Here is a 24,016-nt window from a genome sequence, read left to right as displayed (position 1 = left end):
TATTTTTCTTTAGGCTTATTTTACAAAAGCACAAAGATTTGTTTTTATTGTGAATGTACACAAATAAAGGCAAACCTTTTACAATTCCGATTATCTTTAGGACTAAAAGGAGTAGTTGCTTCCACTGTTAGAAGGAAAAAACTTTATTTTTTTAACTCGGTTAAGCTTTGCTACCTTGACAATGCAACCTGTTCATTAGCATAATAAAATAGTCAGTCAAACATATGGAAAAAATATGTAGTAAAATCTGTGCCGTTAAGTGTTATCACCGCACCGCCGTGATGTTATGCAAAACATTTAGTTTTACGTGGATATTGGAACGCGAGTGAAGCGTAGGCTACATAATAAATAATAATTTGCCATTCAGATACATCGCGAATACGGAAACATTTGATTTTGTGTGGAATGAGAGACGCAACATTGGTTTCAGTTTCGTTTTTAGCCTAAATGTATTCGTTTTGGCTTGTCGTTTATATTGCTATAGCTTCTTATATTTTTAATTCTTGTTCTTTTCTAAATACTGTTAATTGAAAGGATTTGTTGTGGAGTGAGGGGAACTAAAATAGCCTAGCTATGTTTACAGTGTTTGTAAACATTTCACGTCGGCATTAGGCCTATTTCTGAATGAAACGATAAAATGCGACTTTACGCGACTTTTGTTTTTTCCCCCTAAAAAACACATTTTTTTTTATACTCGTAGCGCATTTTAACCATGCAGCAAACCTTTTTAAATATGTATTAATAAATTACTGAAAAAATAGCTAATTAAATGACTTTTTAAACCGGTTAACGGATTGTATTAATCGGTCAAAATTCTTACGGTCGGTTAAACGGTTCAAATGAACATAAATAAAAATAGTCTTTATTTATCCATTTTTTTCTTGTGGTTGAAGTGTGACCCAGATGCCGTGTTCAGAGTATATTAACGCAGCGTTTGTGTTTGTGTCCATTCAGAGGTGCGCGTATCTGCTAGCGTTGGTTTACCGCGTCGGCCGCTCCTGAAGCGCGGCAGCACCGTCGCCCTGCTCTGCAACATCTCTGTGCAAACCACCCGAGCTTCACGAGTCGAGGTGCAGTGGCTTCAGGAGCAGGCGAGCAAAGACGCCGCTCTTTCTGAGGACAGCAGAGGCCGCGTCCTCGCGACTCTGAGCTACGACGGCCTGACGCTCATCTACAGCAACGGCAGCAGCTTGAGCGTGGACCGTGTGTCTGCTGGCTGCTTCAGGCTGAGGATCTTCTCGGCCGCTGAAGAGGATCAGGGACACTATCAGTGTCGAGCCGAGGTTTGGGCGCAGGATCCACGCGGCGGATGGTACAACACCGGCGCTAAAGCCGAGTCAGAGACTGTACACCTGTACCTGTACGCACGAGGTGAGCTATGATCAGATAAGAGAAATCTGTTCCTGTACAGGAATAGCCCATCTGACAGTATTTAGTTTTCTAGTGCAGGGGGTTTTTACCCGACCTCCTTTCTAAAACATAAAGGCATCTATATATTTGGTATATTATTTTATATTTAAAAAGTTCTGTTCTATTATAAAGGCAATATTTACTTTTATTAAGTTGACAGCATATTTGACAATTTATATATATATATATATATATATATATATATACCCGTTCTTTTTCTTTTTCTAGTATTTGTGATTTGAATTTTGTGAACGGGAGTTCCTCTTTTGCTGTGTTATAAGCCGGGCTTCGGACGCTTTCCCTTTCGAAGTCGCGATCTTGTTGTCACGTTTTACAAGAAAAGATAATTGTCTGTTTTGCATACATACATCTACACACCTTTCACTTTTTAAGACTAAAACAAAAGATGGATTCATTGTTATTCTTAATTAAAAAGCACAAAACAATAAAACCGTAAGATACAATGACAAACTAGCTTACAAAACGTTTGTTAACAAAAATGAATAAGACGAGGCATGCATGGCACACACCACATGCTGTATTATATACCGACTAATAAATTACAGAACGTTTAGCAAACACTGAGGAATCAAATAAATAAAAGAGAGTCTCCATTTCTCAAAATGAAATTGAAAAGTAAAACTAAGCTTGCATGTTTAGGTGACAGTGCTTGCATGTTTTTCCCCACAAGAATACCAACATGTTCACCTTCTCTGGTTTGTTTAAGAAGTGGCCTTTTACTTTACTTTAACTTGAAAACCATTCATCGTTTCCTCAATATGCGTCATTTTTGAAATCGCCTGTGCATTAATTTTTTATATAATTTTGCAGTCGCGCCAGCAGGAAAAATTCTTGCAAAATGCGACTATTTGGTCGCAGTCTGCATCCCTGTGTGTATATATATATATATATATATATATATATATATATATATATATAATATGTGTATGTGTGTGTGTTATTATATTAAAATAAATAAAATATTTAATAAGATATATTTTTTATATATATGTATATAATGGTTTTTTTATTTTTATGTGTGCACAATAAATTTAAAAGTGCACACACACACACAAAGAAAATGTATATATTATTTTTTCCTTTTTTTCCTATTTTTATTTTATTTTTTTGGTGCACCCCTTTTCTAGTGGTTTCCTCTTTCCTTTTTAGTGTCAAAAATTCTTGTGTTCAGCATCGAAAGTATGCTGGTGTTCATAAGTGTTTTTTACAAGTTACCTCTAGCGGGCTTGTGTGATCTGGTGTTGAGCTGACAGACTTGTTGTTATTATTGATATATGTTTTGATTTATTTCCTCCCCAGTCACTGATCTGCTGCTCGTACCTCTCGCGATCGGCGTGTCGTCGGCTCTGTTCGTGGGCGTGCTGATCATCGCCACTGTGACCTGCTGCTTCATGAACACACTGGCTAGACAGCGCTCACGCATACGGAAGTAGGAAGTATGAAAGAGACTTTCATGGAAAACATTCAGTTAGTTAAATGGAGCAAAGAAAAATGGGTTATAAACAGGTTTAAGGTATTTTGGCAGACTTGACGTAATGTGCACTCACACTTGGGAAGGAAATCAGAACGATACTGAAAATGTTCTGGACCGTCACGTTATATTAATCCACGTGTGGATGCTAACAGTTGCATATACACAAATGCACGCAGATACACTTGAAGCTGTGACATTGTGATTTGCACCGGTTCTATCCGCTCCACTTTGACAAAGTTGAATATTGCTCTGTGCATTTGCTCAGAATGAATGAAAGGACATCACGTGGTGGATATAAACCACTCGCTCTGTTTAAACTAGTGACTCTAGCGAGAACCAGCAGAACCACTAATAATAAATCCACAGATGTCCAGCACTGAAATCACTCACTGTTTTTGCACTGCTATTAAACCCGCTCATAATAAGTGTGAGATCAACAGAATACTTGTAAAACACTTTTATGGCACTTTACGGCATGCCATATTTTGTCATCTTTTCACCCTTGTATTCAGAATGAAATGCATTGAAAATCCTGAGCAGTTCCAGTGAAATGGGAGCAAGTCCCTCACTAGTGCACGTTTGTTGTCATAAAGTTAGTTCATTCTTATGTTTTGCACTGTAAATGGTGAATTTCACAAAGAAATGTCTGGGTCAGATTTCACCCCAAAATCAGAAAAGAAAAAAAATATATATATATATATATTGCGTCAGTTTTTTATTTTTTTATTTTTTTTCACAGTGTGCGTAATATTTTCTTGAAGATTAAGCAAATTTACAATCTAAATGGCATGTCTGGACATTATATATATACAGTGGGTACGGAAAGTATTCAGACCCCCTTAAATTTTTCACTCTTTGTTATATTGCAGCCATTTGCTAAAATCATTTAAGTTAATTTTTTTTCCTCATTAATGTACACACAGCACCCCATATTGACAGAAAAACACAGAATTGTTGACATTTTTGCAGATTTATTAAAAAAGAAAAACTGAAATATCACATGGTCCTAAGTATTCAGACCCTTTGCTGGGGGTCTGAATACTTTCCGTACCCACTGTATATATATATATTCAGTACAGCAAATGCTGCAATTATAGTAATTGGTGTACTAATTGTACTTAATAAATTATCAAATAATATATTATTTAGCTAATTTAAAAAATAGTACAAAAAATAAAAATTTTCCATTGAATTTTAAATTTCACAAAGAAGTGAAAAATGTAAGGGGGTCTGAATACTTTCCGTACCCACTGTATATATATATATTCAGTACAGCAAATGCTGCAATTATAGTAATTGGTGTACTAATTGTACTTAATAAATTATCAAATAATATATTATTTAGCTAATTTAAAAAATAGTACAAAAAATAAAATTTTTCCATTGAATTTTAAATTTCACAAAGAAATGTGTGTGAGTGTGTGTGTGTGTGTGTGTGTGTGTGAGAGTGTGAGTGTGAGTGTGTGTGTGTGTGTGTGTGTGTGTGTGTGTGTATATATATATACATTTTTGCATATTTGGCATAATACTTTTTATAAAAATTCAGTAAATTTACAACCCAAATGCTAAATTTCTCTTTTTCATTTGTGTAATGCATTCTGTCTGAACATAGTGATTTATATATAATAATAATAATATATAATCAGTACAACAAATACTACAATTGTAGTCATTGTTATTCTAATTATACTAAAGAAAATATCAAATAATATATTATTTTTGTATTTAAAAATAGTATTTTTGCATTACAGTAATGAAGATTGTGGGTGAAAAAAAATGTTTATTATTGTGGAAAGTATAAAAAATCTACAAAAGAAAAAATATATTAAATAATCTCTGAAAATATGCTCCAGGTGAAATACGCTCCAGGCATTTTTTTTTTCACCTGAATACAATAAATATGACAAATAACTATATATATAAATATGAGTAGTTAATGATCAGAAGCACTGAATAAGCTCTGAGGAGTTCAGGCTGTTTAGCAGGTTTCCTCGAGATTCAGACAACCACAGAACTTACTGAAACAAAGCCAGTTTATAACACTCTGCACACTTTGACTTGTGACGGCTCTCCTCATGTAAAGATAAATGAAGTTTCTCACATAAACACAGCTGGAGCTTTGCGTCGAGAGTCAGCTTGAAATGGCGTTTATCGTAACGTTTGCCAGGATTTCCCACTGCGCTTACAGGACCAGAGTGGGACATGGACCGAATCTTGTATGTTTGAAAATCTTCAAACCGTTTTTTTACTGTAATTTTACTGTTTTGTGCATCTGAAAGCAGGTGCCTTTTGTGTCCCTCGTTAATGATTCCAGCAATGAATTAGTGTTTCCAGGTTAAAATATTGTGCTATTCTCTGCCAAAGACCGGCATATGTCTCCTCTTTAATCAATATTTTATATCTTGATAGCTTTCTCAGAAGGATACGATCTAAAATGTTTAAACCTGTGTGAATTTTTTTATAAAGTGAATTATTTTTGAAAATTGTATATTTTTAGAAATATCACCCACTTACCCTGTTGTGCCTTTTCTGAAGGCATAGTTACTTTTATTAATATTTATTAATTTAGCAAGAAATGGTACAATGCAATTAACACACTCTTTGTTCAGTTTGCTTTAAAATCAGCTTTTTTTAAATAAAAACCACCCGTTTCATAGTTTTTTGAAGGAATGGATGTTATTACTGAAGCAGATTATCTTCATTTAGATGATCTTTTGTGTGTGATTGTGATGTGTTTGTTGTCTGCAGTCGCTCTCTCTGGGATTGTACTAATGTGAAAGCCACATTAACATGGAAAAAAGGGATTCTGTGTTTCTCTACTTATTTACAGCGTTCAGATGCCGAGATCTGGTTTATCCTCTTACGCCACGTGACGAAACGCTGAGAGCAGCACAATATTCTCTGGATATTAATCCTGGTGTTTATGGTCTGAAACATCTCGTGTCACGCTGAATTCATGCAGTTGTCCTGTTTCAGACAGAAGCCGTCTTGCTCTCTTTCCTCAGTTGTGATGTTTTATCATTTCAATTGCAGTCTATGCTTTGTAAAAACTAAAAAAAAAAGACTTTTCAGAGTTGTAAACCAAGATTATTGAAGTACGTTTTACATGAAAACACTATTTCAGTCTTTCTACTTCAAAATTTCGTGTTTAATCTAGTGTAATTATTGTAATATTATAATTATTGTAAATATATCTGAATTTTACTGCCAATTTCTGAGTGGAAATTGTTTCTGTGTCCAATTTTTCAGTGTACAACATTGATTTTGACAAAAGCTAAAAATCCTGATAATATAGTTTGCGATTGCCATTTCAGTCTGCCTGCTTCAAAATTTCATAATGCAGTATGTTATTTGGCAGTTCTTTGAAATTATTTGTGAAATTGTTTTTTTCAGTGTACTTACTCTCGACGAATATAGTTTGCTAGTTTTTTATCAAAGAAACCTGAAAAAATTCTACTCGGCTGTTTTCAACAATAATAAATGTTTCTCGAGCAGCAGATCAGCATATTATACTGATTTCTGAAGATCATGTGACACTGAAGACTGGAGTAATGATGCTGAAAATACAGAAATAAATTACAGTTTAACAGATATTCACATAGAAAACAGCTATTTGAAATCGTAAAAATATTTCACAATTTTTCTGATTTTGCTGTATTTTTGATCAAAAGCAGGCTTGGTGAGCAGAAGAGAATTCTTTAAGAAACATTACAAATCTTACTGATCAAAAACTTTTGACTGGTAGTGTATATATATATATATATAATAAAAAACTAGCAAACTATATTCGTCGAGAGTAAGTACACTGAATAAAACAATTTCACAAATAATTTCAAAGAACTGCCAAATAACATACTGCATTATGAAATTTTGAAGCAGGCAGACTGAAATGGCAATCGCAAACTATATTATCAGGATTTTTAGCTTTTGTCAAAATCAATGTTGTACACTGAAAAATTGGACACAGAAACAATTTCCACTCAGAAATTGGCAGTAAAATTCAGATATATTTACAATAATTATAATATTACAATAATTACACTAGATTAAACACGAAATTTTGAAGTAGAAAGACTGAAATAGTGTTTTCATGTAAAACGTACTTCAATAATCTTGGTTTACAACTCTGAAAAGTCTTTTTTTTTTAGTTTTTACAAAACCTGAACCCAAGACGAGCTTCTGAACTTCATCCGTATGTCGTGCATTTAAATAAACCATTTAACATGAATACAGGCTTCACATTTTAATCCCTAAAGCTGACTTTGGCAGTCGATATGGAGCGGTTGCCATGGTAACGGCATCCCCGCTGCATTAGAACACGATGCAAATGTAACACGTGACACGCTTCTACATTCGACTGCACTGCTTTCCATTGTTTTTCTACGTAAACAAGCACTATAACAACTTTGCCCTCCAAAATGATGATTTTTGCACTTTAAAGGGATTTTAAGATAAATGGATGTATTATGCAATATTGGATTCAATCTTTTTATCAGCTTGCGTTCGTTCAGTCAGCACAGGTTTTGTATTTCTTGATCTGATCTGAGCTCATGCATCTCAGTTTTTGAGTGAAAGAGCATTATTTGTGGATCATTTCGGCAATAATCACTAAAAAAAAAGTGGTGCATAAGCTCAATAATATCAAGAAATACAAAACCTGTGCTGACTGAACGAACGCAAGCTGATAAAAAGATTGAATCCAATATTGCATAATACATCCATTTATCTTAAAATCCCTTTAAAGTGCAAAAATCATCATTTTGGAGGGCAAAGTTGTTATAGTGCTTGTTTACGTAGAAAAACAATGGAAAGCAGTGCAGTCGAATGTAGAAGCGTGTCACGTGTTACATTTGCATCGTGTTCTAATGCAGCGGGGATGCCGTTACCATGGCAACCGCTCCATATCGACTGCCAAAGTCAGCTTTAGGGATTAAAATGTGAAGCCTGTATTCATGTTAAATGGTTTATTTAAATGCACGACATACGGATGAAGTTCAGAAGCTCGTCTTGGGTTCAGGTTTTGTAAAAACTAAAAAAAAAAGACTTTTCAGAGTTGTAAACCAAGATTATTGAAGTACGTTTTACATGAAAACACTATTTCAGTCTTTCTACTTCAAAATTTCGTGTTTAATCTAGTGTAATTATTGTAATATTATAATTATTGTAAATATATCTGAATTTTACTGCCAATTTCTGAGTGGAAATTGTTTCTGTGTCCAATTTTTCAGTGTACAACATTGATTTTGACAAAAGCTAAAAATCCTGATAATATAGTTTGCGATTGCCATTTCAGTCTGCCTGCTTCAAAATTTCATAATGCAGTATGTTATTTGGCAGTTCTTTGAAATTATTTGTGAAATTGTTTTTTTCAGTGTACTTACTCTCGACGAATATAGTTTGCTAGTTTTTTATTATATATATATATATACACTACCAGTCAAAAGTTTTTGATCAGTAAGATTTGTAATGTTTCTTAAAGAATTCTCTTCTGCTCACCAAGCCTGCTTTTGATCAAAAATACAGCAAAATCAGAAAAATTGTGAAATATTTTTACGATTTCAAATAGCTGTTTTCTATGTGAATATCTGTTAAACTGTAATTTATTTCTGTATTTTCAGCATCATTACTCCAGTCTTCAGTGTCACATGATCTTCAGAAATCAGTATAATATGCTGATCTGCTGCTCGAGAAACATTTATTATGATGTTGAAAACAGCCGAGTAGAATTTTTTCAGGTTTCTTTGATGAATAGAAAGTTCAGAAGAACAGCATTTATCTGAAATGGACATCTTTTGTAACATTATAAATGTCTTTATCGTCACTTTTGATCCATTTAAAAGCATCCTTGCCAAATAAAAGTATTAATATCTATACTTTCCAAAAATAAAAATTATACTGACTCCAAGCTTTTGAATTGTGAATTTTGTGTATAATGTGACAAAAGCTTTTTATTTCAGATCTCTGGATCTTTCTAGTCATCAAAAAATCCTAAAAAAAAAAAAAGTGTACTCAACTTTTTAAAATATTATTAATAATAATATTGTTTCTGGAGCAGCAGATCAGCATATTATACTGATTTCTGAAGATCATGTGACACTGAAGACTGGAGGAATGATGCTGAAAATACAGAGCAATAAATAACACTTTAACAGATATTCACATAGAAAACAGCTGTTTGAAATAGTAAAAATATTTCACAATTTTACTGCTTTTGCCATATTTTGGATCAAATAAATGCAGTCCTATTGAGCAGAATAGAATTCTTTAAAAAACTTTAAAAATCTTAATGTTCAAAAACTTTTGACTGGTAGTGTGTATATACAGTGTGTATATATATATATATAGTTGTTTGTAGTAACAGTTCTGTTTGCTGGGGTGCATTTACCATGTTTTGTCAGCATAAACACCACCGTTTTACCAATGTAAAAGCATTTATAATTTTTAATAATGTGCATCTTTACATAAATTAAAATATATACAGTCATCAAGTTAAAATCAACATTCAATTAAAGTAAAAGGCATTTACAGAGAGACTGATGTGCTTCATGAAGTCATTAAGTATGTTATGCAATATATCTCATAATGTGTCATCGTGGCTGATGCTGACGAGCTGCTGGGGTTTGTGTTGGGCTCTGTGCAGAAGTCACTGGTAGCTGCATATCCACGAGCGCGGCGTCACCAGCTCCCAGAAGCTTGTCTGTTTGGACACAATGCATGAAAATATGAACTTATGGGTGTTAAATATGATTTACGGCATTATTGCACAGAACTCTGATCATGTTAGATCAGCGCATGTGGAGCATCTTGACCTTGTTTTGGAGCACTGCAAGAAATGCTTGTTCTTAAAGGGATAGTTCACCACAAAAAAAAATTACATTTTATCATAATCTTATCATATTTTTCCAGCATACTCAGTGATCCTGCAGTGCCACCAAGTGGACACGGTTTCATTTTTACATGTTTTTGCAGTCTGTCTCTGACACTTACTCTTTTCCCATCGAGCAGAGGAGAGTCTGTATTCAGTAATTATGGAATTATTTAATTTATCAAAAAACCTTGCCGGATATAGTTTAGTGTATAATCGAAATACCAATAATAACCGGATTTCAAAGTTGCAAATAAAACAAATAGTATTGAAGTACGTTTTACAAGAAACAGTTTTTCTACTTCAAAATTTTGTGTTTAATTAAATGGGTTACTTGCATGTTCTTTGTGAAATTTACTAGCATATTTAAATAATTATTTAAAAATTTATATATATTATATTATTATTAATATATATAGTTATATATTATCTTAATAATAATAATACAAAATAATTTAAATAATATTTATCTATATTTAATTAAAAAACTACTTTCTGGTTTTACAGATTTTAGAATTGTGTGTGTGTAATATAATACATTATGCCATATTTATATTTTTAAAAATGTAATTAAATGCAAGATAGTGTGTAACCGAAATACCAATAATAACCAGAAAATAAATTATGCTGCATAGGGGCAAACAAACCCGAAATACATTAAATACATAAAATTATTTTTTTAAAGTGTGTGTGCAAATACTCTTATTTTGAAGTGTCTTTACTGCTTCCAGCTGCTCTTTCAAACAGATGAGGGCCATTAAAATATTCACTCTTAAACATATTTCAATACGAACACCGTAAAGTTCAGCACTGTCATAATTCATCAACAGCAGATCATAAGCAATTGCTGAGCATAAATGCACGGTATTTATTGACAGCGGCGTGTTTTTACTTTGAAACGTGTAGAGCTTACATTTTTTCATTAAACCAGCACGTTTTGAAGTTTAATAATCGCATTAAGATCGCGATTCCTGTGTTCTAGCCTCAAATTTAAGACCTCTTAAAATGATAATTAAGACTTTTTGTCTAAAAAATAGCCTATGTAGTTCTAAATGCATTTTACAGTTGGCACACAACTTTTTTATGGAAGCCAGTTTCCGCCATGAAAAAAATAATTGTGACTTTTTATCTCAAATTTCTGACTTCCTCTCTTGCATTTCTGACTTTTTCCCCTGAATTCTGAGTTTTGTTTGTTTGTTTGGAATAAAAAAGGTAATTGCAACTTTACATCTCACAATTAAGACATCTCAGAATTGTGAGTTTATATCGTGCAATTCTGCATTTATATCTCACAATTCTGTTTATATTTCTCAATTCCTTCTCAGAATTGTGATTTATATCTGCGTCTATATCTCGCAATTCTGAGAATTGTAAGTCTCACAGCTGCAAGGCAATATGTCTGAATTGTGAGGTCAAAGTCGCATTGACATTTTTAATTGTTTTATTCTGTGGCAGAAACAAGCTTATATCATTTTTAGTTGCAAATGCAAGTGAAATGCAATGCATTGTAGGGCTGTCAAAAAAAATGTGAATTTAAAATATTCGTCGAATTTAAAATAAAAATCCTCATTCGAATGCAAAAACGTTGCATTTGAATTTTAGGTGTGTGTTGAGGCAGCCTTATCAGCGGCGCACGAGATGCGATGACGATGTAGGTGTCATTGCATTTTAATGTTTTTGTTAGCCTATCCAGTTAATAATTACAAATATTGCGGGAAAAGAGAACATCAATGCAGAGAAGATCTTGTTTACGTCTAAACTGAAACCAAGCCGTTCACACAGAACGCATATTTCACGCATTTTCTAGAGGGACGTCTATCACCATTGCACTCACGTCTCGCACAAAAGAGCCGCATGTTTAGAAAGCCGTGTAAAATCAATGCAAGTGAAAAAACATATCTCGAGACTTTATGGCGGGGGTTTTTTCCCATCCCACTGCAACTCGTGTTGTGAAAAATGCACTCTGTGTGATTGGCTTTCGGCCTTTTGTATTAAACTATGCATACATACATGATGCCGTTTTGTTTATAGTTGTTTAAGCAACTTAATTATAATTGGTTTATAAACCATCATGCACATTTTTTTCACAGATAGTCATGTTATCTTATGCTTTGAATAAACGTGCATTCGTAATATTTTGCTCGATGCGCCCTCTCGTGGCCTCAGGAGAGAAGCCAAAAGCTTTTTTTCACCCTAACTGAAATTATGCGTTTTGATCATATTTATTCGCATTTAGTTTTTTAGCCATTTTGACAGCCCTAATGCCCTGCTTCAGATTTCTTGCGTTCTGCTGTGTTTCCGAGCTGTAAGCACATCGTACATCATGCATCAGTGTGTTCTTCAGTTCAGCTGCTCTTGAGCTGAATTGAATCATCACAGTCTCTGAGCCTCAGTGTCCAAACAGTGATGTGTTAATCACGGAGCTGGAGTGTAAGTGTGTTTTACCCCGGTGCGAGGGCACTGGATCTGAGCGTACCACTCCACACAGTACAGACACACATGCACGCCCTGACCGATGAACAGACACGTCCACATGATGATGTTCCACACCGGACTCTTCCGCTTGTCATTCATGGCGAAGTTGAACACCACTGGAAAGGTGAAAAACAGTCAGTGCATTTCTGCTGCTTGTTCCTAGTGAGCTCCCTAACCAGACAGCATGCCCTGTCGTCTCAGGTGCTCTGCTTAGGCAACACGATGCTGTCTAAATACTTTGTGATAGCTGAAATCGTAAGGTAGCAAGGCATGAGTTTGTTTAAAATGATTTATTATAATTATCTATAATTTACATTATTAAAGTATTTATAATTATATATAAATAAATAAATACATGCCTTACTGCTTTAAGATTTTGGCCCAATTTATTTATTTATTTATTAAGAAAAAAAGAAAAAGAAAGAAAGGAAATACTAGAATGTATGGAAGCCCGTTTCCGCCACTAAATAAAAAAATATAATTCTGTAAGTCATTAATTTACATTATTAAAGTATTTATAATTATATATAAATAAATAAATACATGCCTTACTGCTTTAAGATTTTGGCCCTATTTATTTATTTATTTATTAAGAAAGAAAGGAAATCCTAGAATGCACTGCAATGAGTTCAGCAAAAAATAAATAAAATACAATAAAAAATAAGTCTATAATTTATGTTATTAAATTATTTATTATAAATAAATAAATACAAGCCTTACTGCTTTAAGATTTTGGCCCTATTTATTTATATTTATTTATTTATTAAGAAAGAAAGGAAATACTAGAATGCACTGCAATGAGTTCAGCAAAATAAACAAAATACAATAAAAAAATAAATTAATTAATTAATTAAAATAGTTGGTAAGAGTTGGTAGTAATGTAATCCATTACACATTTTTGGTAATGTAATCGGACTACTTTTAGATTACTTTTGCTCTGACTCGTTTATCACATTGATTTAAATAGGATAATCTTGTACCATATTGATATGAAAATACAAAGAGGAAGAAAATATATTGCATTTGTTGTGATCAACAACATGAAGTGCACAATTAATAGTGGATTAACCCCTTAACTGTCACCGTCGCACCTGTGGGACGCTTGGCGTTCTTTTTTTTGTTGTCCTTTTTCTCTATCAAATATTCATGTAATCATCATAACATTATATATCATTTGAAAGCTTAGAAGCCCAACATTCATCCTGAGAAAACCATTTTGAAACCGGACATTGCGTTACCATGGAAATGGTACTTTAAAATCTGTTGGCGGTCTCCTCCCCCTTAGTGGGCGGTGTCATATTACAAAATGCACTTTTATAATCTTGACAAAAAAACATATCATTGGAAAGGTCTGAGTCTCAGGATTCCATATTTGGTGGTTATTTTGTCATTTTAATATTGACATTTGTGACAGAAAAATGCATTAAAAAAATTCAATGTAGTTTGGATGGCACCCGGTGGCTGTTTGTGGTATGACGCCCTAAATAAAATCTCACAGGAACCTCAGTTTTTTTCATATCGACTTCAAATTTGGAACATAACTTATTTAGACATAAGGCTTTAATTTTATACCAATTTTGGGTTTTAAGAGTTTGTGTCTTCATCAGGTTTGTAGAAATGTAGCACTGCATCAGTGTCTCAGCAATGGATGCTCTGCTGTGAATGGGTGCCGTCAGAATGAGAGTCCAAACAGCTGATAAAAACATCACAATAATCCACAGCACTCCAGTCCATCAGTTAACATCTGGAGAAGACAATAACTGAAACACATCCAGCATTAAGATGTTTCTATACGAGTCCATAATCCATAATAACGTGAAAAAGTGCATCTGCTGTTGTCTCTCACATCAAAATCCAGCCACATATGTGTTTAGAGCTGTTTAAACGCTGCTTGATCTGTGCAGATTTCTCTCCTGATTCACACCAGAACACTGACTCACTGGAGGAAGAGTTATTATGGATAAAAGCGTCTTAATGCTGGATGTGTTTCAGCTTTTGTCTTCTCAAGATGTTAACTGGTGGACTGGAGTGCTGTGGATTATTGTGATGTTTTTATCAGCTGTTTGGACTCTCATTCTGACGGCACCCATTCACATCCATTGGTGAGCGAGTGATGCAATGCTACATTTCTCCAAACCTGATGAAGAAACAAACTCATCTACATCTCGTCCGGCCTGAGGGCGAGCACATTTGCAGCTCATTTTCATTTTTGCCTGAACTATTATTCCTTTAAACTAATGAGATTTCCACTTACTCTGTAAAACATGCGGTCAGCGAAACGCAGCATCTCCGCAAAAGCATTGAGCCAGCAGTGCAGAAATGCGTAGAAACCCAGCATTAACATGAGCATCCCTGAACATGACAGTAAACGGTCTCAAATCACACAGACGGCCGGAGAAATTCAAAGTCATTTCAGAGGGGAGTTATTGCTTATTGATGAAAGTTTATGAATAGTTTGTACTGATGCGTTCACAGGAAGTGCAGAAACTATTTCATGTTGGCTGTTCAATGCAAGACATTAGTAAGTGTGTATATTATGAGTGTAAGTGTGTGTGGTACCTGGAAACGCGGCGTGGAAGAGCGCCAGGATGAATGTCCGTGTACTGAAGGGCTGGTTGCTCTTGTTTGTGAACACAGGGATGCACAATCGCACCAAGATGAAGTACAGATAGAACAGACTGGCCAAGATCTGGGAGCAACACAAGAACCATGCATTTAAGGCTGGGGGAATCTCAAAAAACATATTATGTATTGTGACATAACTTTCATGACAAACACTCTTCCCTTAGAATTTTCAATCCGTACTTCAACTCCTTTAAGAAATCGATTCAATTCATATGGGAATAAAATCACGGATCATCAGTTCGCTGCTCATTTGATGATCTTATACACAATCTGAGAGTATTACTGTACGATTAGACAACATAACACCTGATAATTGTGTATGAAGCAGAGCTGGGTAGATTAGTTACTGATTACAGATTACGTGATAAAAATGTGTTGGTAGTAATGTAATCCATTACACATTTTTGGTAATGTAATCGGACTACTTTTAGATTACTTTTGCTCTGACTCGTTTATCACATTGATTTAAATAGGATAATCTTGTACCATATTGATATGAAAATACAAAGAGGAAGAAAATATATTGCATTTGTTGTGATCAACAACATGAAGTGCACAATTAATAGTGGATTAACCCCTTAACTGTCACCGTCGCACCTGTGGGACGCTTGGCGTTCTTTTTTTTGTTGTCCTTTTTCTCTATCAAATATTCATGTAATCATCATAACATTATATATCATTTGAAAGCTTAGAAGCCCAACATTCATCCTGAGAAAACCATTTTGAAACCGGACATTGCGTTACCATGGAAATGGTACTTTAAAATCTGTTGGCGGTCTCCTCCCCCTTAGTGGGCGGTGTCATATTACAAAATGCACTTTTATAATCTTGACAAAAAAACATATCATTGGAAAGGTCTGAGTCTCAGGATTCCATATTTGGTGGTTATTTTGTAATTTTAATATTGACATTTGTGACAGAAAAATGCATTAAAAAAATTCAATGTAGTTTGGATGGCACCCGGTGGCTGTTTGTGGTATGACGCCCTAAATAAAATCTCACAGGAACCTCAGTTTTTTTCATATCGACTTCAAATTTGGAACATAACTTATTTAGACATAAGGCTTTAATTTTATACCAATTTTGGGTTTTAAGTTTGGATAGTGCACTTTAATGCCTATTTTAAAAATGGGGGGGGTGACAGTTATATGGGGATAAATCATAAAACGAATTAATTAAAACAAAGCTTTGTATATTCAATATTTGTTTAATACTGTTTAATTTGTTGTATTTTGTCAAATGCTGTGTGGCGTCTCAATTTTCTGTGTAATTATAACAATCTGACTAATGACTGGTCTTTGTCTGAACGTCCACAAAACTTTCTATAAGCGGTAGGATATTTTAGAAAGGAACATTTAAAAGATGAAAAAAATGAGAATTAATAAATTATGAATCATTTCTTGCTATTGTGTAAATAATATGTAATCAATAAAAAGTAACTAGTCTGATTACGAGTAATATATAATCGAATTACAAGTAATTAATTTTTAGAATCTGATTACGTAATCCATGTATAAGGTAATATGCATAGACATACTTTTAATTTTGTAATAGATACTAAGGTCTTCACACATACATCAAACACAAGAGAGTGTGGTGAAAGCTTTAATTGATGTTAAATATAATTTTAAATTGTGACGTATAATTGTACATGGTAGCGTAATTAAATTCTAAAAAAGTTTATTTTCATTACTGTATAAAACTAATAAGGGAATGTGTGTAATTATCATGAAAGTAATGTTACAATGCAAAGCATGTCTTTATGCAAAATAAAATATTATATTATGAAATACAATTTCTTAGTTTTATTTTTGGGGGGAAATATGACCCAGATATGTGGTTGCGTGAGCGACTTGACCTTCAGAAAGTTCATGCCAACGTAGTTCCACCTGATGTACGGGTTTCTGAAAGAGAACAACAAACAGTGAGGATATTGATTTGTTAGTCTGTGATACAGTGGTGTGTCACAACGAGAGCTGTTTACCGCGGATAAACCTCCCGATAGATCAGAGTCGGGCAGAACAGAAAGTACAGATAGCTGGAGAGAGATGGATATCGCAGAGGTTCGCCTGTGAGAAAGAGATTAGGGTTACAGCATTAACCTTCCCTGAATCCGGCATGTGAATATAGAAAGAATCGGCATGCATCTTCGATTAAAATGCATGCATTGTGTATGAAGAAGCATGGAGTGCTGAACGGCGTTACCCTTCTGCGGTGTGTTTTTGAGAACGGCCGGTGTAGTTTCACGGATAAACGAGTAGCTCTTCATCACAAATCTGATCTGTGGAGGAAAAGCAGGATTTGGCAGGTTTGCACTTACACAAGGCTCTTCTCTCATCACAAACTATACGGATCTGACTGGGTTTGTCCTGTAGGCCGCTGACCTCTGACCCAGTTTGAGCACATCTGTGTTTTACTGTTTTCTGTGATGATGTGCTGCCAGTAATGTAGTGAGCTATTTAATTTGGCAAAGGACTGCAGACTTTGGACCATGAACCCCAAATAAACTTTGGCACAATGATCTGGGCATTGCTTTAAATCTGGCACAATATCTCATAAAAACCTACTTTGTTAACCATTAATTTATTTAACCTCTATCTTCACAGTGTATGATGTAATGGAACTTCTGAAACTCTATATGTTTATATAGATTATTAATTTGATTGAAATATGATATGATTTATAATAATTAAATAATAATTTATAATTTATTTTATTATGCAGATTATATTTAATACATTATAAATAATTGTGTGTGTGTGTGTAAAAAATACTAATTATGATTTTTCATTTTTATATATCATTTATATGTATGTGTGTGTTTTTATATATATTTCTGTTTAAATATATCATGAATAATAAGTAATATACTTAATAAATCATTTCAAAATAAATAAATATATATAATAATGTAGGTGATATTCAAATATGCTATATTTTATAAATAATAATAATTTATAATTAATTTACTTTACTAATTTACTAATTACATTTATTTGCTATAATTGTATTTAATTATGCAGATAGTATTTAATACATTATACATTATAAATTATTTTATACCTGTGTGTGTGTGTGTGTGTGTGTGAGAGCGTGTGTGTGTGTGTGTGTGTGAGAGAGAGAGAGCGTGTGTGTGTGTGTGTGTGTGTGTGAGCGAGAGAGAGCGTGTGTGTGAAAAAAATATTTAAAATTATGTATGTGTATTTATATATATATATTTGTGTTTAAATATGATAAATAATAAATAAAATAATACATTATTTCATAAGTAAATGAATATTATTTTATTTAATTATGATTTATTTTAATTATCAAATTACATGTATATACATAGTTTACATGTAATTTTCTAATTAAATAAGTAAATCACCTGTATTTCTCTAATGCAAACACACAGGCCTGTGTTAGTGTACTCAGTACTGTGTTATTGTACCTGCTCTAATATGATGATGAATCGTGAAGCTGGCGGCAGCTGATAATGCAGGACGATGTAAACTGGAAATATTCCCAGCATGCTCGTCTGAGCAGCACACAGTGTTAGCGCTGCCGCCGCAGACACACACGTCCTCCAGCCTCGGCTGTGGTTCAGTGAAGCCCAGACGCTCAGAATGTAATACGGCCCGAGCAGAGCGTACGCGAGCATGAGCGTCCAGGCCCATACGACCGTCCCCAACTGACCGAACGCGTAATAAAACAGATCAAAGTCCAGAACCAGCCTGAAACACACAGACACTCACACTCAGTCAGCCAGTCCTAATTCTGATGCTTTATTCCCCCACACACTCTCTCTCTCACACACACACACACTCTCTCTCTCACACACACACTCTCTCTCTCTCTCACACACACACACACACACGCTCTCTCTCTCACACACACACACACACACGCTCTCTCTCTCACACACACACACACACACGCTCTCTCTCTCACACACACACACACACACGCTCTCTCTCTCACACACACACACACACACGCTCTCTCTCTCACACACACACACACACACGCTCTCTCTCTCACACACACACACACACACGCTCTCTCTCTCACACACACACACACACACGCTCTCTCTCTCACACACACACACACACACGCTCTCTCTCTCACACACACACACACACACGCTCTCTCTCTCACACACACACACACACACGCTCTCTCTCTCACACACACACACACACACGCTCTCTCTCTCACACACACACACACACACGCTCTCTCTCTCACACACACACACACACACGCTCTCTCTCTCACACACACACACACACACGCTCTCTCTCTCACACACACACACACACACGCTCTCTCTCTCACACACACACACACACACGCTCTCTCTCTCACACACACACACACACACGCTCTCTCTCTCACACACACACACACACACGCTCTCTCTCTCACACACACACACACACACGCTCTCTCTCTCACACACACACACACACACGCTCTCTCTCTCACACACACACACACACACGCTCTCTCTCTCACACACACACACACACACGCTCTCTCTCTCACACACACACACACACACGCTCTCTCTCTCACACACACACACACACACGCTCTCTCTCTCACACACACACACACACACGCTCTCTCTCTCACACACACACACACACACGCTCTCTCTCTCACACACACACACACACACGCTCTCTCTCTCACACACACACACACACACGCTCTCTCTCTCACACACACACACACACACGCTCTCTCTCTCACACACACACACACACACGCTCTCTCTCTCACACACACACACACACACGCTCTCTCTCTCACACACACACACACACACGCTCTCTCTCTCACACACACACACACACACGCTCTCTCTCTCACACACACACACACACACGCTCTCTCTCTCACACACACACACACACACGCTCTCTCTCTCACACACACACACACACACGCTCTCTCTCTCACACACACACACACACACGCTCTCTCTCTCACACACACACACACACACGCTCTCTCTCTCACACACACACACACACACGCTCTCTCTCTCACACACACACACACACACGCTCTCTCTCTCACACACACACACACACACGCTCTCTCTCTCACACACACACACACACACACACAAACACACTCTCACACACACACACACACACGCACACACACACGCACTCACTCTCTCACACACACTCTCACCTGCCCTGGTCGATGTAGTCCACTGCTAACGTGCTGATGATGAACAGCAAGAGAGCGGCGATGAACATGTGATAGATGGTCCTGATGTGACTGATCTCGAATAACTCACTGGAGAGAGACACGTGAACAACTGACTTATCTTTCATTTCTTTATGAAATTGTTTGTTAGGTTGTGACCTTTCACGTTTGGCTTTTAAGAAGTTTTTCAGCTTTAAATAGTCTGATTCTTCACATTTCTGACTATTTGCATCTTTAATGATATAATAATATTAATATCACAATTGTAATTCATCATAAAAAATTAAAAAGAAAATCTGCTCTGCATTTGAAGCCTTCTGGTATATTTTAAAAATTTGTATTGCAATAACGCTTTAAATAATTAAATTGATCACATTTTTGAAAATTTGTATCTTTAATAATACAATAACGTTAATAATATTCATAATTTTAAGTTGTCATTAGAAAAAAACAGTTAAGAAGAACATTTGCTCTGAATTTGACATCTTTTGGCCTTTTTTAAATGTTGAATTGCAACAAAGCTTTAAAACGTCCAATTCATCAAATGTCTGAAGATTTGCAGCTATAATTAACAATAATATTAATATAATCAAACAAGAAAATTTATATTCATAATATTAATTTATCGTTAAAATAATTTTTTTTTAAATCTGCTCTGAATTTGAAGTATTTGGGCATTTTTTTATCGCAAATTATATCAATAATATTAAATATATTAAATATTAATATTAAATAATATTAATAATATTCATTACATTATCATTCCATTTTTTTAACAAAACTATTTGCTCTGAATTTGAAGTCTTTCGCTTTTTTGTAGATATAATTATACAATAATATTATTATAATGATACAATAAAATTTATATTCATAATACTAGTTAATCATTCAAATACAAAAAATCAAACAAACAAGGACACAAATACATTTTTAAAAATCCTCTGAAGTCTTTTGGTAAATTTTTTAAGTTTGATTTGCAGCAAGTATTGACAGATTATTTCAGTGTATTTTTTTCATTCATCATTAAAATACTAATCAATCAATCAATAATGCGGTGAAAACTTTTGGTAAACTTTTAAGGTTTGAATCGCAGCAATTCCTTGTATTTTTATTTTTCCTATTTTTTAAGTCGCTCTGGATAAAGGCATCTGTTATATTAATAAATGTAAGTGTAAACTAGGCTGTTCATCTTTTATGTTCTTTTTCATGAGATGCGTGTAAGATAGTGAGATAAGTCTTTCGGGTGGTTGCTATGTGGTTGCTAGGGTAGTTACTCTCCACTGAATGACTAATGAGTCTCCAGTGAGTAAGCAGCAGTATTAATACTCACTCCAGCAGGGAGCACCGGGCCACAAACACCTTCCCCTGATCCGGTTTGTGCCTAAAAACCAAGAGATGCTGGATGTGCATTCAAACCTCCTTCAGAATTCAAGTTGCCTGGCAGGAAGTGACATCACAGAGGCGCTCACCTGTCGTGGGTGTGTGTGTGATCCGGGTGTGTGTGTGTGTTCCTGCAGAGCGACTGCATGGAGTCTGACAGCGCTCGCTCCAGCAGCTCGTTCAGACGGGACTGAACATGTCGGATCAGCTCCACTTTCATCCTCTGATCACAAACACATCAGAGTCACGGCATCAAGAAGCGCTCTAGTGGAGCTGGTCTGTGCTGGTCTAAGAGGGTTTGGTATTTTTAACTGCTCAGTCTGAGACCAACAAATCACCCTAGACTGGGTTATCATGTGTTTATTTATTTATTTTTATTAGTATTATTATTTATGCATTGTTGTTGTTGTTGCTGTTTGTTTGCTTATTTTAGATGAAATTACTAGTAAAAGTAAGTTTATTAATTATTTAAGTAATTTTATCTAAAAAACATAACCCAGTCTAAAAAAAAAAGAACATATATTTAGTTAAAAGACATTTTAATACTATTTTTGTATTTTGTATATTTTGATACTGTTTTCATAACATTTTCTCTCACATTCTCATACAAACAATTATGATATTTTATTTTATCATTTTTATTGCTGTATTCATACATCATGGTATTTTACTTTAAGCTGTTTTAAATGGCAAAAGGGTATTAACTTAATTTGACTAAATTAAGTTGTTTTACATTTTAAAAATTAAATAAATTATTAATTAAGCTGATTTAAATGAAAAATGTGTTAAATTATTTTTATCAGACGGGACTGAACATGTCGGATCAGCTCCACTTTCATCCTCTGATCACAAACACATCAGAGTCACGGCATCAAGAAGCGCTCTAGTGGAGCTGGTCTGTGCTGGTCTAAGAGGGTTTGGCATTTTTAACTGCTCAGTCTGAGACCAACAAATCACCCTAGACTGGGTTATCATGTGTTTATTTATTTATTTTTATTAGTATTATTATTTATGCATTGTTGTTGTTGTTGCTGTTTGTTTGCTTATTTATATTTTATTTTATAATTTTTATTGCTGTATTCATACATCATGGTATTTTACTTTAAGCTGTTTTAAATGGCAAAAGGGTATTAACTTAATTTGACTAAATTAAGTTGTTTTACATTTTAAAAATTAAATAAATTATTAATTAAGCTGATTTAAATGAAAAATGTGTTAAATTAATTTTATTAAATTATTTCATGAATTTAAACTGATTCGAAGTTTAAAAAATCACTAAAACAATCTGTAATTGATGATTTCAATGAAAAAAGTATTAATTTCACTAAATTAATTTAAGCTGATCTAAATACAAAATTATTAAAGTAATTTATTAAATTATTAAATTAGTTTAAGCTGAATTATTAAATTATTTAAAACATTAATGAATCTGTAAAATTACTTCAATACATTTTTTTCCCATTTAAATCTTCCTAAATTAAAGGAAGTACAACAAATACAAACATGGCATAAAAATATTGCAATTAAAATACTACAGTATATCATTATTTTTGAAAGTGTCTCACCTCCATGTCTTCATTTCTAAGTGTTGCATCGCTCATATTTGTGTGATTATCATCTGCAGACAGACAGAGACACTGAATAGAGCAGTCATTTACACTGATAAGTCAGGATAGAGTCAGGATACAGTCAGGACAGAGTCAGGATACAGTCAGGACAGAGTCAGCAGGACAGAGTCAGCAGGACAGAGTCAGGATAGAGTCAGGATACAGTCAGGACAGAGTCAGGCTACAGTCAGGATAGAGTCAGGACAGAGGATAAAGTCAGGACAGAGTCAAGATACAGTCAGCAGGACAGAGTCAGGATACAGTCAGGACAGAGTGCGGACAGAGTCAGGATACAGTCAGGATACAGTCAGGACAGAGTCAGGATAGAGTCAGGACAGAGTCAGGATACAGTCAGGACAGAGTCAGGATACATTCAGGATAGATTCAGGACAGCGTCAGGATACAGTCAGGACAGAGTCAGGATAGATTCAGCAGGACAGAGTCAGGATACAGTCAGGATAGAGTCAGGACAGTGTCAGGACAGAGTCATCAGGACAGAGTCAGGAGGACAGAGTCAGGACAGAGTCAGTAGGACAGAATCAGGAAAGAGTCAGCAGGACAGAGTCAGCAGGACAGAATCAGGAAAGAGTCAGCAGGACAGAGTCAGGATAGAGCCAGGAAAGAGTCAGCAGGACAGAGGGAGCAGGATAGAGTCAGGACAGCGTCAGGACAGAGTCAGGATAGAGTCAGGACAGAGTCAGCAGGACAGAGTCAGGACAGAGTCAGGATAGAGTCAGGACAGAGTCAGCAGGACAGAGTCAAGATAGAGTCAGGACAGAGTCAGGATACAGTCAGCACAGTGTCAGGACAGAGTCAGCAGGACAGAGTCAGGATACAGTCAGGATAGAGTCAGGACAGAGTCAGCAGGACAGAGCCAGGAAAGAGTCAGCAGCAGGACAGAGTCAGCAGGACAGAGTCAGCAGGACAGAGTCAGCAGGACAGAGTCAG

At 35.1% G+C, this 24,016-nt stretch overlaps 2 protein-coding genes across 3 annotated transcripts in view; one reads left to right on the top strand and one right to left on the bottom strand.

The window, feature by feature from the left end:
- The window catches only part of LOC107566404 (immunoglobulin superfamily member 8-like), a 4,257-nt gene extending 691 nt beyond the window's left edge, over positions 1-3,566 (top strand). The window contains exons 2-3 of the mRNA XM_016251852.1: positions 955-1,371; positions 2,731-3,566. Of these exons, the coding sequence (XP_016107338.1) occupies positions 955-1,371; positions 2,731-2,864 (551 nt within the window). The 3' untranslated portion in view covers positions 2,865-3,566. The remainder of the gene's footprint in view (positions 1-954; positions 1,372-2,730) is intronic.
- A 5,767-nt stretch (positions 3,567-9,333) lies between these two features.
- The window catches only part of soat2 (sterol O-acyltransferase 2), a 25,841-nt gene continuing 11,158 nt past the window's right edge, over positions 9,334-24,016 (bottom strand). The window contains exons 3-12 of one of the 2 annotated variants that reach the window (XM_016251868.1): positions 23,027-23,079; positions 21,551-21,684; positions 21,412-21,462; positions 20,064-20,171; positions 18,304-18,586; positions 17,076-17,151; positions 16,855-16,939; positions 16,729-16,774; positions 14,805-14,934; positions 9,334-9,602 (exon numbers count right to left, since the gene is read on the bottom strand). In XM_016251868.1, coding sequence (XP_016107354.1) covers positions 9,493-9,602; positions 14,805-14,934; positions 16,729-16,774; positions 16,855-16,939; positions 17,076-17,151; positions 18,304-18,586; positions 20,064-20,171; positions 21,412-21,462; positions 21,551-21,684; positions 23,027-23,079 — 1,076 coding nt within the window. In that variant the 3' untranslated portion in view covers positions 9,334-9,492. Of the gene's footprint in view, positions 9,603-14,384; positions 14,598-14,804; positions 14,935-16,728; positions 16,775-16,854; positions 16,940-17,075; positions 17,152-18,303; positions 18,587-20,063; positions 20,172-21,411; positions 21,463-21,550; positions 21,685-23,026; positions 23,080-24,016 lie in introns of those variants that run through there. The other variant, XM_016251867.1, reaches the window with a different exon arrangement.

Source organism: Sinocyclocheilus grahami, unplaced genomic scaffold (assembly GCF_001515645.1).
Source record: "Sinocyclocheilus grahami isolate Dianchi unplaced genomic scaffold, SAMN03320097.WGS_v1.1 scaffold1073.1, whole genome shotgun sequence".
Classification (NCBI taxonomy): Eukaryota; Metazoa; Chordata; class Actinopteri; order Cypriniformes; family Cyprinidae; genus Sinocyclocheilus; species Sinocyclocheilus grahami.
Note: the sequence above shows the minus strand (reverse complement) of the source record. Positions and strands in the feature narration are given on the sequence as shown.